Source organism: Phalacrocorax carbo, chromosome 5 (assembly GCF_963921805.1).
Source record: "Phalacrocorax carbo chromosome 5, bPhaCar2.1, whole genome shotgun sequence".
NCBI lineage: Eukaryota > Metazoa > Chordata > Aves > Suliformes > Phalacrocoracidae > Phalacrocorax > Phalacrocorax carbo.
This window is the reverse complement of record NC_087517.1, coordinates 24,799,497-24,815,082: the sequence shown is the minus strand read 5'-3', so window position 1 is coordinate 24,815,082 and position 15,586 is coordinate 24,799,497. Positions and strand designations below refer to the sequence as shown.

At 37.3% G+C, this 15,586-nt stretch overlaps 1 protein-coding gene across 2 annotated transcripts in view; it reads left to right on the top strand.

Moving 5' to 3' along the window:
- The window catches only part of CIR1 (corepressor interacting with RBPJ, CIR1), a 22,908-nt gene extending 7,322 nt beyond the window's left edge, over window positions 1–15,586 (top strand). For both annotated transcript variants that reach the window (XM_064451633.1, XM_064451634.1), the window contains 3 exons: window positions 10,609–10,715; window positions 12,182–12,267; window positions 13,968–15,586. In XM_064451633.1, the coding sequence (XP_064307703.1) occupies window positions 10,609–10,715; window positions 12,182–12,267; window positions 13,968–14,694 (920 nt within the window). In that variant the 3' untranslated portion in view covers window positions 14,695–15,586. The remainder of the gene's footprint in view (window positions 1–10,608; window positions 10,716–12,181; window positions 12,268–13,967) is intronic.

Sequence of the window (15,586 nt, the reverse complement as noted above, 5' to 3'; positions counted from 1 at the left end):
AACTTCGGATGCTCTGCTGTAAGGAAGGACTGAAACATCTCATACATACAAGTTTAGGAATCACAGGAGAAGTTTGTTATGTACTAATTAGACTCATGACTGAATTCTATCGTGTAATAACTTTGAAGTCTTTAAAACTCTCTAGTGTAGAAGGGTCTCAGGAACATTACTGAACAGAGTAAATTAACCTGGAAAGGAATCAGGGTGGTGTAGCTCAGACAGACAGCTCAGCCCCATGCAGTGTTTGCTCGCTTCTGGCCCAGGGGGATGGGGGAGAGACTCAGAAGGGTGAAAGTGAAAAAACTCATGGGTTGAGATAGACAATTGAATAGGTAATGCAAAAGCCATGCACAGAAGCAAAGCAAAACAAGGAATTCATTCATTACTTCCCATGGGCAGGCAGGTGTTCAGCCATCTCCAGGAAAGCAGGGCTCCATCATGCCTAATGTTTTTTTGGGGAGACAAATGCCATCACTCTGAACATTCCCCCCCTTCCTCCTTCTTCCCCCAGCTTTCATTGCTGAGCATGATGTCATATAGTATGGAATATCCCTTGGGTCAGCTGGGGTCAGCTGTCCCGGCTGTGTCCCCTCACAGCTCCTTGTGCACCCCCAGCCTGCTTGCGGGTGGGGTGGGGTGAGGAGCAGAAAAGACCTTGGCTCTGTGTAAGCCCTGCTTAGCAGTAACTGAAACATCCCTGTCTTATCAATGCTGTTTTGGTCACAAAGCCAAAACATAGCCCCGTACTAGCTACTATGAAGAATATTAACTCTGTCCCAGCCAAAACCAGTACAAACAGCGGTAGCCACAAGTGTTGCTAACAAATCTTTATGCATGTATAACGGATTGGCACTTACCTAACTGGAGGGGCATTTTCTTCTTTATCCTTTGTCAAAAGCTTTTGACAGAAAATGAGGGTAAAAAAAAAATGTTTTATTAGGATAACCAAATTATTAAGTTAAAAACAGCAAGAAAAGCCTCTGCCCATCCTTCCCTTTCTTTTCCAAAAACTGGGCCTTCAAAGGTGAATGGTGGCTTCAATTTAATAAAAGCCCAGGTGGTAATGTATATACATTTTTTTTTTAAATGCCCAAGTTAGTGAGTTTCAGTAGGATGTAGACTCCTTATTTGAATGAAAAAAAGTTTAAGTAATACAGAAGCCAGATTCAAGAGCACTTGATACAAATTCAGTTTGTGTTTTGTTCTAATTTTTTCCTGCTTTAGAAAGAGAGCAAAACAAACTGTCTTATTTGGACTCAGGCTATTTTTTCAGCCTCAGAGAAATTGTTTGAGTTAAAATGAATGAAAACAAAACTTCTTTGTCTGATTTAGTTGCATTATCTAAAGTTCCCGCTCTGTTTCTCTGTGAAGAAAAAAAGAGTTATGTAGGCAATCAATACTTTTTTTTTTTTTTGTCAGGTCATAAATTAACCACCAATTTAGGCTTTTTCTTTCCCATCAATTCTATAAGCTGTGATTCTTTTATTTCAGCAGAAGGATACATGTCTTTGAATCTGATGTGAAGACTGCATTGTAATATTCTTCTTTGCACGTGAACCAGTTATCAGTAGCTGGTTTGGATTCGGTGTTGAAGATATTGTATGCAGAGACCAGTCACAGACCTCAATTTACTCTGGTGGAGCTGCTGCAGGGCAAAATCATGTCTGTGGCACAGAACTGTGTTCTGTGAGAAAAGACTGCCGTCTTTCAAGGTCTGGCATACACTGCAGTGCTTCAGCAAACAAAAATAATTACAATCAGTACCTTAACTTAGGCATGGTGGCTTGGCTATTTTGCTTCTGGGACCATTTTACTACTCTAGCTGGTAATTCGTACAAAAAAAAATAATAATCTTGCCATTAAAGAAGCGCCTATTGAATAATATCTCACCAGTGAATAGAGATTATTTTTGCAATAAGGCAATTTCAGCGGATGTGGTTATCATGGGATAATCACACCCCTGGGGTACAGCCTTGTCTGTAATCTCCCAGGAGTGTAATTATTTCATGATAACTGCACCCCCTGGTGTTGCATTATTTCCATTATGAAATTCTTAGTTTTAGATATAAAGTAACTTACTTTGATCACTGGAAACTGTAAAGTAGCGTTAGAATGTTCCAGCTGTGAGGCTTACAGAGACCAACTTATAAGATTTACTTCTCCTTTACAAAGCTAAATTAGGCAATCAAAATGCTTCTTTGGGCTAAACTGACTTGCAGGTTTTTTTACTGATAAAATCCTAACTTTCAGAGTTCAGACAAGACAAAAATATCAGTTGTGGTTCTGACTTTATGTGCTACTCTGTACATGTTCAGGTATAAAATATGAATATACACCAGCAGAAAAAACCCAGGTCACTAGCATCTAAAAGTTTGCCTGTTTTACAGTCCTTTTTTTATCATTAACCAGCAGTATCTGTTGATTTTTGTGCTTTTCAGTGCTTTTTTTGTGAAGCCTTAAAAGCCTTTGACTTTACTAGAACAGAGACTGGTAGGTTTTCTGTGCAAAATGGTTTTGAAGTAATACTGTTATTTCACTTCAAAATCCTGTGCAGCTTTCTTGGTCAGGTAAAGTTAGGACAAACTAAACAACTCCTCTTTTTTCCTCCCCGCGCCCCCCCCCCCCCCCCCCCCCGTCTTCTCTATTATGTTTTTAGAACAAATAGCCTGCGAGGAACGTTACTATCTTATGAAGAAAGGTATTACTATCTTAAGATATAAGGCTAGTGTCTCAAATGGGGAGGTAATTTTATGAATGGTGTAGTTAGAAGAAGGGGGGCGGTAAGATTAAAGAAGGTTCTTACGCTCTTGGCCTGTGAAACCTAAGCCTGGGTGGTGCTGGACATCCTTCTCTGCTATGGACTACTTCGAATGTTTTACAGCTGACTAGCTCCATTTGAGATCCATCCAGTGAAATTACTGACAAGAGAGAGAGTACTGTAAAGTGATTAGGAAAACTTCAGGCAAATAATGGTAAAAATGTAATGGAGTGACACCTATATGCATCTAGTGTCTTATGGTCTTCGAAGATAAAGAAACTCTAGGTATGTCTATGCAAATGCAGCCTTCTAAAGACTCATTCTCAGCTCCTAGAGTTTGTGCCCTCTCTTTTCATCGCTTGAGTGCCCACAAACTATGTGGTTGTGGTTTCCATCAGTCTATCACTTAGTGCGTTCAACTGATCTTTCACTTTTGGGTGAAATCTCTTTCAATAGTAATCATTGAAATTGACGGACACAAGGAGACAGCAAAAAAGGAAATCTGTCTGTTATATTATGTCCATATCTCACTGCATTTTTTGCATTGACAAATATGGTGGTACTTTGTTTCCCAACAGATAAAAATCTGCATTGTATCAGGAATGCAAGAACTGATTTAAGTGTTCTCTTGAATCTGTAATAAAAAAGAAAAGGTATTTGAATATGTTAACTGTGAATATTTGTATAAATGGTCATCTGTAGAAACATACCGTGTATGAAAACTTCCTTTAAGATCTGCAGCTGAGACCTTTGATTGTGAACAGTAGGAACCTTAACTAAATCTTCACATAGTTTAAGAACTGTTACATTTTAGAATAATCCTACATTTATGTTTCAGAAGCCTCTGTATTTGGTGTGAATGCATAAAATACAGATTTCTATTAGAAGTCTTGTGCTTGGCATTTAAGCAGTAAATATGGATTCCTATAGCAGTTTGATAATGTTAAATGGTTTTTACTACTCAAAAAAAAAGTGAAAGGGAAACTCAGGATTCTCTGAAATACCCTCTGACAAAAGCATGGCAAATTATACTGAAATTCTGTGCTGAAGTGTTAAATTCAGTTAAACTGCAGACCCTCTGAGGAAGAGCTAATTAAAAGCCAGTTTTTTAATTCATTGATTTCTCTCAGTGCCAACTGCACCAGTTGCTTTGAAGTGTAAATATGGTCTGAATGCAGTTATCTCTGAAATAGATGAAAAAATTTAGTGAAAAGTGATGAATTCTGAATTAGCGGAGGCAGCATAAATTTGCTATGTTCTTCATGACCAGGATCATGATCATATAATTTTGAGAATAGCTCTTTGTCCTTTAGATAAATAAGCATCTACTCTTATCTCTGTCACAACCACAATAAAAGTTCACAGCCAATACAGCGTGATTAGGCTCAGTCTGTAATTTTCTTCCATTTTTGTTCAATTTCCTTTTAAGCCGTATGAAAAAACCCCATGGAACTCTGTAGAGAGCACAAAAAAAGTATATGGATGTATTGACAAAACTGTCTATGCTAATTTTAAAGTTAGTTTCTCTTTTAGAGCGAAACCTAAAAAGCCTTATATCATGTTACACCTTTGCTACCACCCAGAGAAGGCAGCGTTCTGAATTCAGAGTATAATCATCCTTCACATGATTGTGTGCTAAACTAAAACCCACCAGCAGAATGGTTTTCTAAAACTTACTTAATGTGAAAGAGCTGTTCGCATACTCCCTGGGGTATTTATTTATATATTTTTCAACAGAAGAGCATAGCTTTAGTATCACTATCATGTAGAAAATAAAATTTCTGTTTTGAAGTCTTATGGCCTCGTGTCGTCCAAGATGCACATAAGAACGAGCAAAACCAACATGCTTTAGGCCTACTTTGTTAACAAAAATTATGTAGTAATAAAGGATAAGCCTTGAAAGTATCTTGTCCTTGATTCATAGGTTATGTTTAAACATGGTAGAGTGGGATATCCTGAGTGTGACACATACTGATGATCTGATAACAGATATGCCGGTGTGCTTTGTGTACATTTACGTTCATGTAAATTACCTCTCTGTTACCAAGTCAGGAGCAGTCTGATGGTATGATGATGGCGGTATTTTTAGATTTAAATGATCACATCTGTAAACAAAAAGATGTCCCACACCAGAACACATTCTCAGGAAGGGGAAGCTCTAGAAAAGCTCTGTTTTAAATATTCTGTTCTGATGATATAAAAATGAGTGTTAGTTAAAATAAAGGTTAAAAAGTTGTCATTAAAATGACACCATGAAGAAGCTACTGCCTTTTTCAGTAACTTTCATATTGAGTAATCTATTTCATTTCATGACAATATGTAACTGTAGCCACTATCGAAGTACAACTGGTTACTGTAATTTCCCCTGCCACAGGTGGGAATAGTGGTTGTACTATTACTGCTTCTTATTTCTGTGCTTCCCTTATGTATTCCACAATAAAAATTCAGTTAAAACTTAATTGATTGCAAAGAATAATTCAGTTTGCTCATCTGCACTGGTGACAGCAGTGAAAGCTTTTACCCATAAATATCAATAAATTGAGCAGAAATCGGTTTGTCAGACTTGTCAGATGTCAAGACTATGCATCATGAGTAGACAGAAGTAAAACTGCTAGTTTTGGTGATACTGGCAATCATAACATTATGGTCTGTCCTTACTGCCACTGAAACTGTTGCAGGAAAAAGTGTTATTTAATCACAGTTGTTATGAAAAGAGGTTTTAGCATACTGTTCTCATTAAGGTTGGATAATATGAAAAATGTGCTTTAAGGCATTTTAATGGAGGCCTGCTAGATAGTGTGCTACAGCTAGCGTTGCTTTAAGAGGAGACCTGTGCACGTGCCTCTTAGAGGAAACATTCTGGCAACAAGGGAGTATTACAGTATTACATAGACTCTGCATTTGTAGCTTCAAGAGAAGTACAGACAGAACAGAAAATTAATTGCAGCTAAAGGTTTCTCCTATTTCTGGGCTGGGAGTTGGGATAGTAATGCATGGTGGGAGAGCTTGCTGTAAGCTACGTATTTAAGTAATTAATTGAAATCCAGAATTATATTCTTCCCCCCACCCCCTGGGTTGTTTAATAGAAGCAGAACTGATTCTGTTAAATTGATATCAGCTATGTGTGATAAATTGGAGTGCTCTTTGTTATAAAAAGGTAAATTTACAATATGTTATGGAAATCCTAATACGATATCCTTCTGCAATCCAGTATAATTGGTGCTCATGTAGGCTTCAGAAAAAAAATCTGCTTACAGGTCTTCTGCTTATTTAATTGTACGAATATTTATAAAGATGCACCAACAGCAATCAAGCTAAGGTTGCGTTCAGGTTGCACTCTGTGAAGACTAAATTCCTTCTTTTCACACGTCATTGAATGGTTTGAGTTTCCAGATATTGTGCCCCAACTCTTTGAGTCAACTGAGCTGTCTGGATTTTTTCCTTAAATAGAAATCTTAAACAGAAGATAACAGAGAGAATTAATGCAGCAAGAACTTCTGTGGGAAGTAAGAAGCAGGAAGAAACTGTAGCCTATTTGCTTGACAACACTATTTCTTGAGAATTACAAAGACCATGAAAAAATATTTTTAAAAAATCCTTCGGTGGGTCTTTAACTATGGAGCCTCTTTTGTGCAAGCCCTTAATATAATTTTAAGTACCTTTAGCTGTAGAAAACTTAACAAGTTGTCAGTTGTCTTAACACATAAAAATAAGTATGATATCAGCATGCAATTAATTCCACTATATGGTAAAAAGCTTTTCCAAGACTATGAATTAATTTTAAAGCGGATAAATGTTTTAGTTTTAAACAAGTGTCAACTGGAAAAGTTTTAAAGGTTTTTTTCTTTTCTTTCTTTCCCTATCAAAATGTAAATTCCAGAAAATAAGCTTGACAGTCATATTCAAAAATAGCAAGGTACTGTTTTTGCCTTGTTTCAGAAAGAATAAGAAACAGATGATGAAACATTGTAACTTTGAACTTATTTTTAGTTTGCTGATGGAAGAATGCTGGGAGACTAGTTGTCAGAAGTTGTAGCAATCAGCTATTTTTACAGGATTCCTATATCTAGCATTCTGTCAGCTCATGGCATAGTGTCATCTCTAGATGTTTTCACCTGCATGAGATCAGGCAGGTAGCTTCTTCACAGACTGTCTCACAAGTCCATAAGGAATGCACACATGAGAAAATCAGTTTTCATAGTATACAGAGTATTTTCCTATGCCTGATGTAGGAGACATTTTTTGCAAGTTGATGGGTGCTGTTCAAGAATGATTAACACCAGTTCCCAAGACTTGACCCACTGAGAGCCTCTCAGCTCAATCTTACCATCTGTTTTACTGTGGCTAAGTCTTTAGACTAGACTAGTAAACTTCTAAACTAAAAAAGACATATTATGACTTAATTGGAACTTAACAAGATGAAAATATATGGCTATCAGGTATACTTGGAACTGTTTTGTCTGAAGATCTTGGAGGGTGATGACATAAGTGTAGTCATAAGCCAAAGACAGGCTGAAAAGATTTACCTCTTTGGCTTACCAGGCAAACCAAGTTTGATCGTGCTGGGCGTAGTTGCATTTCCAGCAATCGGTTCACACCAAACAAAGGGAGAGGGCCTCTACCAGCCAGTGTACTGGTGGCTCCAAGATTTAAGCTTTAGCTCCTAACCAACAAAGCCAAGGACACTTCTGAGAAGTTGAGCGTTTCAAACCTCTGTTAAGTGAGGTTCAGTGTGCATGGTTTCTTCTACAGTTTTTGCCTCCGTTATTTGTATTAGCCTGGAGAAATCCCCTAGTTAATTTTATAGTATGGGAGTTGGTGTCATTGGGCAGCAGAAGTTCAGCAGCATCAGCTGGTCAGAAAAAAAATGTGAGCAGCTTTGCCTGTGTCCTCCTCTCAAAAATGTTAGTATTTGTTGAACTGCAAAGATCACACATTGCAGGAGTCCTCAGTAATCAATGATAGTGGACAGCATGCTTGTGTCGTGCCTGACTGGGGTCTGCACACAGAAGGGTTGTGAAATAGGACTGTGTTTTGACTCTGCTTTCATTTATGGGGTTGGTTTATTTTCTGAATCTTACTTCCTCATGTTTTCTAACACCTTTAATTATGGTAAAAATAGTGTATGTAATAAAGCTTTGTGGAGATTCTTGCATCTCCTCAGAAGCTAGGCTGAACCTATGTTACTGTTTCCCTCACCACAATTAGAGGGAGACCAAACGAGGAATAATTTATTTCATAAACCACTCTCAAGGTTCTGTAGGTGCATTCGATGTAACTTGTATACATCCTCAAAATAGGAATAACAGTGACTTGTTAAACGTCCTTGTCATGGCAGTGCTATGTTGCAACTCGAATATTGTACATGGAGGTATGAACGTCAATTTGATGTCACTAATAAATGAGGAAAGAGAAGAAGTCATGTAAATTTATTTTTAGCCTGGCTTGGTTTCCTTCTAAGCTTGCCTATGTTTTCTTATTTCTAAACCTAATGCTGATTTCACCTCTAAAAAGCATATGGAAGCTAACTCAAAAGTTTACATGCGGTTGTGTTGGATCCCAGCTTGAGCAGCCGCTGACATGCCTCTCACTCACTTGCCTTGACCTATGCATTACAGCACAACTGAGCTCCATTGGGCACAAATGCAGAAAAATCAGTAGTATCGTGCAGTCGTTATAAACTCTTTCTGTAAGAGAGGAAATGATTTTGCTTACTTCTTTCCAGTGTTAAGCACAAAGAATGCCTGAAAGCTTTGTGTCTAGAAAACAGCTTTGAACTGTGCTTCTGAAGGCCAACATGCCTTCATGCCTCTCTGGTCTTGAGACTGGACTATGGTCTGTCTATAGTCCTCATATGGAACCACGGTTCCATAACACAATATTAGAGCTTCTGTCTTAGTTCTTCTGCAAATCTCCTGTATAGATTTGGACAAGTTGTATTCCTATATTTATCTAATTGCGCTAATGAGAATAATTAGGTATCCAATACACATCAAAATGTGTACAATCCTGGGACACTGAAGGGGGAATAGCTGGTAAGTTAGTTAGCTGACTTTGTTAGGCAGTGGTTCTTACTGCCGTTGAATTGCAGGCTTCAATCTGATCACATGTTTTGGTTTCTTTGGTATGGTGAAATCTTCTCTCATGACTCTACACTTTGTCTCCGTTCAGCTTCCTCATGCAGTATATTTGACTGAATTATATGGCTTGTTTATGTGGCCTCTTCAAATCAAGACATCAGCTTGATGTCTTGATCAGTACCAAATTCTGTTGCTAGGTTTCTGTCTAATGTTGGTTTCTGTTCCAGCCAGAGTAGATTTGGGCAAGCAGAGCAAGGTTTTAAATTTGAAATAAGCAAAAATGTAGACACTGGAGCCCATATACATTCATTAATTGTCAGTGAGCTTACACTTCCACTGTAACACACAAAAAGAAAAAACACTTTAGGTAAAATATAGGGGGGATGAGAATGACACTCTATTCAATACAAATGTGAACTCAAGGAAAGGCTAAAAGGTATCTCATTAGAAAAATATTTTGCCTGGCAAAGTAAGGATCTTGTGAAAAGCAAATTAGTAATGCAGTGCTCCTTAAACCATTTCCAGAGTTTTATCTTCTTCCTTCCTGCATTACACATAGGCTTGTTTGTTTCTGTAAGCAGTGTATTATACAGGAAAACCAAGAAAAAGTTGAAGTTGGCTTTTTTTTTTTTTGAGAAAGTGCTATTTCACTTTCCTTATACTTTCCATAGTAAAAATCTCCCTTTACTTTCTGTACTTTTCTGTGTTAAAATTTTATGAGTTTTGTCCATCTCCACAACTAAGAAACTCTTAAAACCACAAAGCAGGATCAGCATGTTTCATAAGACTTGTTAATCGTATAATTTACAGATAGTTTACTGAAGTAATAGTACTTGTGTGCTCCATGCTCTATTTTACATTCCTTCTAATTTAGATTTACCTTATACAGCAGTGCTAATTCATTGACAGTAAGGTTAGTGAGTGAACTGGTCAGGAAATTTACTGAAAGTGCCCTAACAGAAGAGTGTTTGTTCAGGGTCAAGAAAAAGGACCTAATCAGACAAGTCCGTGAGGTTTTGATGATCACAGGTATTCAATTAAAGCAGAAGAGTGAGTTACAGGGTTTATAAATTATGCAGTCAAGTCTGAATGATCCAAAATACATCCCGTATTTTACTCCTTGTTAGATGTTTGCAAAGAAAGATAACGTGCCTAATCCCAAACACCTACTCTAATGCAAGATATAGTGTACTTTTTAAGCTGCTAGAACAGAAATCTCTGAGGAGATAACAGCCTAGAGACCCGGCATATCTGGGGATCCCTAAAATAAATAAGGACATAGCTAATTTTTTCATGTATTTATTTATTTTCCATATGTATATTGAGTTTCTAATAGTGGTTGGTTTTTTACATTTCAGTTAAAAAATTTGTGTCATTATGAGAAGTGCCACCTTATGACATATTAGAAGGGCATCTTAAGGGAGAGGAGGCATCTAAAAGTCTTACTTAATGTGCTTTCTTTAGGTTTCCTGTGCTTTTTTGCTATAATAAAAATACATTACCAGACTTACCTAAATATATTGTTTTCAACATGATAAAGTTACATAAGAGAATCCCCTTGTACTTAAAGAAAAATGCAATTATTTTCTATTCTGAATCTCCAGACTGCTGTTTTAGAAAATCATATCTGATTATTTGCTCAGCAGAAGATTATTGAGTTGATTTAGCTGTGATTTTACTTAACAAAGCTTCAACTGAATTCCTACTGTGGAGTCCAAAAAAGGTAGAGAGATATAAATGATACATTCAAACTGTGATTTTTGTGAACAGGGCCATCAATGCACCCCTCGGAGCTAATAGCGGAGATGAGAAACAGTGGGTTTGCACTGAAACAAAATGTACTGGGGAGAAACTTGACCGCAAATGATCCATCACAGGTAATGATCTTTTTACCAGTAAGCTGAAAATGTCTATAAATCTGAATGTGATTGCTTGTGAATTGCTAGTTAATGTTTTCAAATATGCATATCCATAGGAAAGCTGAAAAGCTATACCAGTAGAAAAATGTCCAAAAACGTACTTTTTTCCGGCTTTGATTCTGTCAGAATGGTGAATCATAATTTACTTCTTTTAAAACTGCATATAATAAATTAAATCCCTCCTCTGGGTGACTAGAAATTGAATTTTTCATAAAGGGGATGGTTAGGGGTTTTGGCACATATTTCTGATGCAATGCTAGCCTTTGGATAAAGTTCGAGGAAGCGTGCACAAATAATTACTGGCCAGGAATGCTGTATCTGAAAATTTTTTTACTTGATTGACTATTGTTACATCTATTATTTCTGGGAGTGAAAATGTTTAATTGTCTTTGGTGGCACAAGGTACGTTTCTAATTGAGGTACTTTAGTAAAAATTTAAAGTGATAAATTAATATACACTCCTTGAGTGAGCCACCACGAAACAACCCTTGTTCATATGGCATGATAGACAAACCACTAGTAAAAGAGGGGATGATGGCCTTCAGCTGGTCTTGAAATCTTGAGCAAATCAACAATTCTTTGTGTATGCACAGATGGAGGTACCTTTGCATTTTAAAAAGCTACGTACCCCAGAAAAATGGAGCATATGGGCACCACTAAATGAATCACAGTGATACCAGTATGTTTGGTTTATGTTAGGTATGGTGGGGTTTTTTTTGGAAGAGCTTTTTAATCTTTATTTCTTCTTTCCCCTCCTGAGTGTGGCTAAGATTTAAAACATCACGGTGGAGAACTGTAGTGTACCAGATGCACATAATTTGAAGAATTCAGGGTCTTCAAAGTAGCTATGCTTTGCTGATTGCGTTACTGTATGTAGATTATATGATTACGGTATTTTGCATTGCTAGAACACTTTATGAACATTTAAAGACTAATAAAACAACAGTGAGGTAGATGTGGTAATACCCATTTTCCTAATGACTAAACCGAGACAGAAAAGTAATTTGCTTAAATTACTCTGGGTTCGAGCAGGACTAGCATCGCACCTATTCATCCAAGCATGATAACAATGGAGTGACTTATCCTGGGGAATCATGTGGGTTCCAAAATTGGATCATTTTTATTAACTATTTCAGAAATGTTTCTTTCCCTAGCAGTGATTTTTTTCATATGTTACTAATAACTCCTGTTGTATAACCCCCACATTATAACACCTACTCAGCTTTGAGACAGAACATGGGGTTTTTTTCGCTTTGTAGCGAGTTTGCTGCTCTTCCCGAAGAGTCTTAAGCTGACTTAGTAATACAAATATATTTGTGCCTATGCAAAAACAAGGTAGATAGAGGCATCGCTTTTAATACAGAAATAAATCTGAATTAAGAGATTATATATAAAGAACTTAATGTATTCCCACATTTTCCTAGGAATTTGTTGCAAGTGAAGGAGATGATGATCCAGAAGTTGAATTTTTAAAATCACTGTCAACCAAACAAAAACAGAAACTTCTAAGGTAAACGTGGTAGCTAGCAGAGGGGATCTGTGTCGCCAGTACTTCTGACACCATGATTGTCCCTGTAACTCTTCTATGTTATCAAAGACTTTAGACTGTACATCAGTACAGAGGAAAATCAGCTTAGTTTAACGTACACTTGACCACAAATGGCATTTTGCAGGTTGGTTTTTTAATCCGGTTGTTTGGTTTTAGTCTGGCTGTTCTAATCTAGTTGTGATTGCACTGGGATACTGAAGTAATAATAATTGGCACCTTGAAGATGCTGTCAGTTGCTATTTGAAAATATTATTTTGCACTCCATTGCTTACAGTATCTTCTTCCGGGATTAAAAATTCTGTGTTCTTGTTTATTGGTTTGCAACTTGGCAAAGTTGGTTACCTTCTCCTGCGTGGCTAAACGGAACCTGACGTTGCACCCCAGGGCCAAGGTTAGCCTAGCTCCACGCTGCTCTCGGATCAGGGATTATAGTTTGCTGCTGCAGCAGAGGGAGCTCCCCGTGGTTTTGTAGTTCTAATAAAAAGTTAATTAGGTTTTCATTCTTTGCTTCTGTCCTACTGATTTCATATGTCAGGTGACTTACATTTTTTTTCTCTGTTAATTTGGAACCTTATCTTGAAATTACCTGAAAATGTTTAAAATGAAAGAGGTTAACTACTGTCTGGTAGATCCCATGCAGGCCTCACTAGTTAAAATGGCCTTTTAGGTTAAAAGATGTTCTGTATATGGGGAGTGGGAGGAGGGGAGAAAGGTGAATGGCTAAGCAGGCACATGAGTAGGTAGGTACATATGGTATTTGTATATACAATAAATCAATCTCTAAAAATAGTTCGCATATTTTTTTGTTCCTTTTAAGTAAAAAATGCATATATAGTTTGAGCAATTAAAAAAGGTATTTTGTTTGAACTTCCGCTGGCCCAAGACAAAGAATTTGTAATACTTTATATTTTGAAAATTGAAGTTCAGTGAATATTGGTGTCCTTTAGATTTTACTAGTCTGAAGGGATTTTTTTTTAATACACTGAAAGTAGTTTCACTATTCAGTCACTGATTTTTTGAGAAGAATGGACATAGAAAGCAAAATAAAGACTAGGTGAAAGCAGTCAAATAGCAGTGAATGCGTGTGCATGATGGAATATTGTACTTATAGCTAGAAAGTGTTAATTTCTAGTTGTGACAGAAGAGGTTATTTTAAAGAACAGTATTATTTGCCTGGAGAACTCAGAGATGTAGGCTTTAGAGTCTCTGTTTCCATCATTAATAGAAAATGAATGCTAATTGCGTTTTTTCATTTTCAAAATCATATAAAAATGCACAAACAGAAGCAGCAGTGATTTTCCGAAGTCTCCAAGCAGGATGACAAGGAAAACCAAGCACTACTGAATGTATTTATTCCTAGTTGCAAGGCCAAAATTGTCGTATCTTAACTTTTTTAAAATTAAAGAATTAAAAAAACATATTCCTCTTGTTTTGAGGGAGCAGCTGTGGATTATGGGAGGATTCTTACTATGGTTAACGTCAGGTTAGAGGTTTAAAAATAATACTTTGCTGAAAGAGAAGGGGAATTCATAGTTTTATGGAAAATAGTGTATTTACTGTGTAGGTTGTCAGAAGTAGTGACCTTTAAAAGACAATGACTTTGTAATTTCGAGTATCTTAACACGTCTGATTGCGGTACTCTTCTGTTTTGAAAATAAAAGGAAGTTGGATCGTCTGGAGAAGAAAAAGAAAAAGAAAGACAGAAAGAAGAAAAAGCAGCAAAAGAAAAAAACCAAAAGTAAACACAAGAAACATAAGACGAGATCCTCTTCCTCATCCTCCAGTGAGACTTCAGTAAGCAGCAGTGACAGCGAGACTGACAGCAGAGATAAAACAGCACAAAAGAAGATGTATTCTAAGAAAAGAAAAAAAGACAAGTTTTCAGAGGCTAGCAGCAGCAGCGATTCAGAAGGAAAGGCAAAGACGAGGAAGGAAAAACTTTATGAAGATCTCTCCAGTAGTCACGGTAACAAGGACAAAGATAGGGAGAAGTACAGACTTTTGAAGCAAGATAGTTCTGTGGAGAACAACAAGTGGAGCTCCTGTGAGGGAGAAAGAAAGTCCAAAAGCAGATACGATAGTACCAACAGGAGAGAGTGTGAAAGAAATAAGAGGGATAGTAGAAGCCAAAGCATGGATGAGGGGAGCAGGAGAAGCCCTTGCACAAGTCACAGCAGTTCCAGGCAAAGGCAGATGCGAAGAAGTCCAAGTCAAAGCCCGGGTGAAGAGTGGCACAGGAAAAATGAAACCAGAAGCCCCAGCACAGGTGTGCACAGAGAGAAGAAAAAAAGCAGAGAGCGCTATGGGGACAAGTGCAGTGAAGTGGAACACAGAGAAAGGAGCAGACGCAGTAGAAGCAGAAGCAGAGAGAGGAAAAAAAACAGATAGTGCAGGGGACAGGTGTGAACAAGGGTGTCTCCATTTTTTGACGAATACTTTTAGCAAGGGCTCAGTTACGTGTTGCTGTTCATTTTCCAAGCTCCATAACTAGCATTTCCTACATAAAGCCAACAGCATCATTTCTGTAATGTTGGAATATTTGTAAATTAGGTATAAATGTTATGGTATTTTTCTTACTGTATAAATATACTTGTTGGCAAATACCTCTTGAATACAGGCAGTAATTCATAGACCTGATTTTAGGGTTTTAAAATATTTCGGAGCAGTATGTGATACTCCTGGGTTTGTCAGTGATGATTTCTGTTTAGATGCAACTGCGAGGGGAAGCAGACAGTAATTTGGGAAGAGTCCTCATACGGGCCTTGAAATGGGCCCGGGGGGGACCCCTCATGGGCATATATTAAATGATAACAAACATTTGAGGTAGTTCTGGATAAAATCGCTGCTTCAGATACCAAAACATGGTATTGTAGAGAGTGAGGGGTTTTTTGATACTGAAGCATTTTTGCTAAAGTTCCCTGTAAAGATCAATTTCATGAGTTAAAACAACAGAGAGACACAGTTCACATAAGTGTGTAGCCAACATTTCTTGACCTCCTGCAGTGCACAACTTGGTCAGGGCTGTCTAAACATCTTGAACCCCTGTTGGTATGTGTCAGTACAATGTCAAGTTATCGTTCAATAATCTCTCAAGACATGAAAAGAATATTTACTGCCTCACTGTTTCGGGTATTTCATTGTTTGTGGTAGAAAGTTAATGTAAATAGTCATCCTTTTGTTTTGATGAAAAAACTTTTTTTTTAATGATTGGTGGTTATTTTCTGCACACATTGTTACGAAGATGAACTTCTGTAATAAAGTATCTTATTCTTTAAAATGG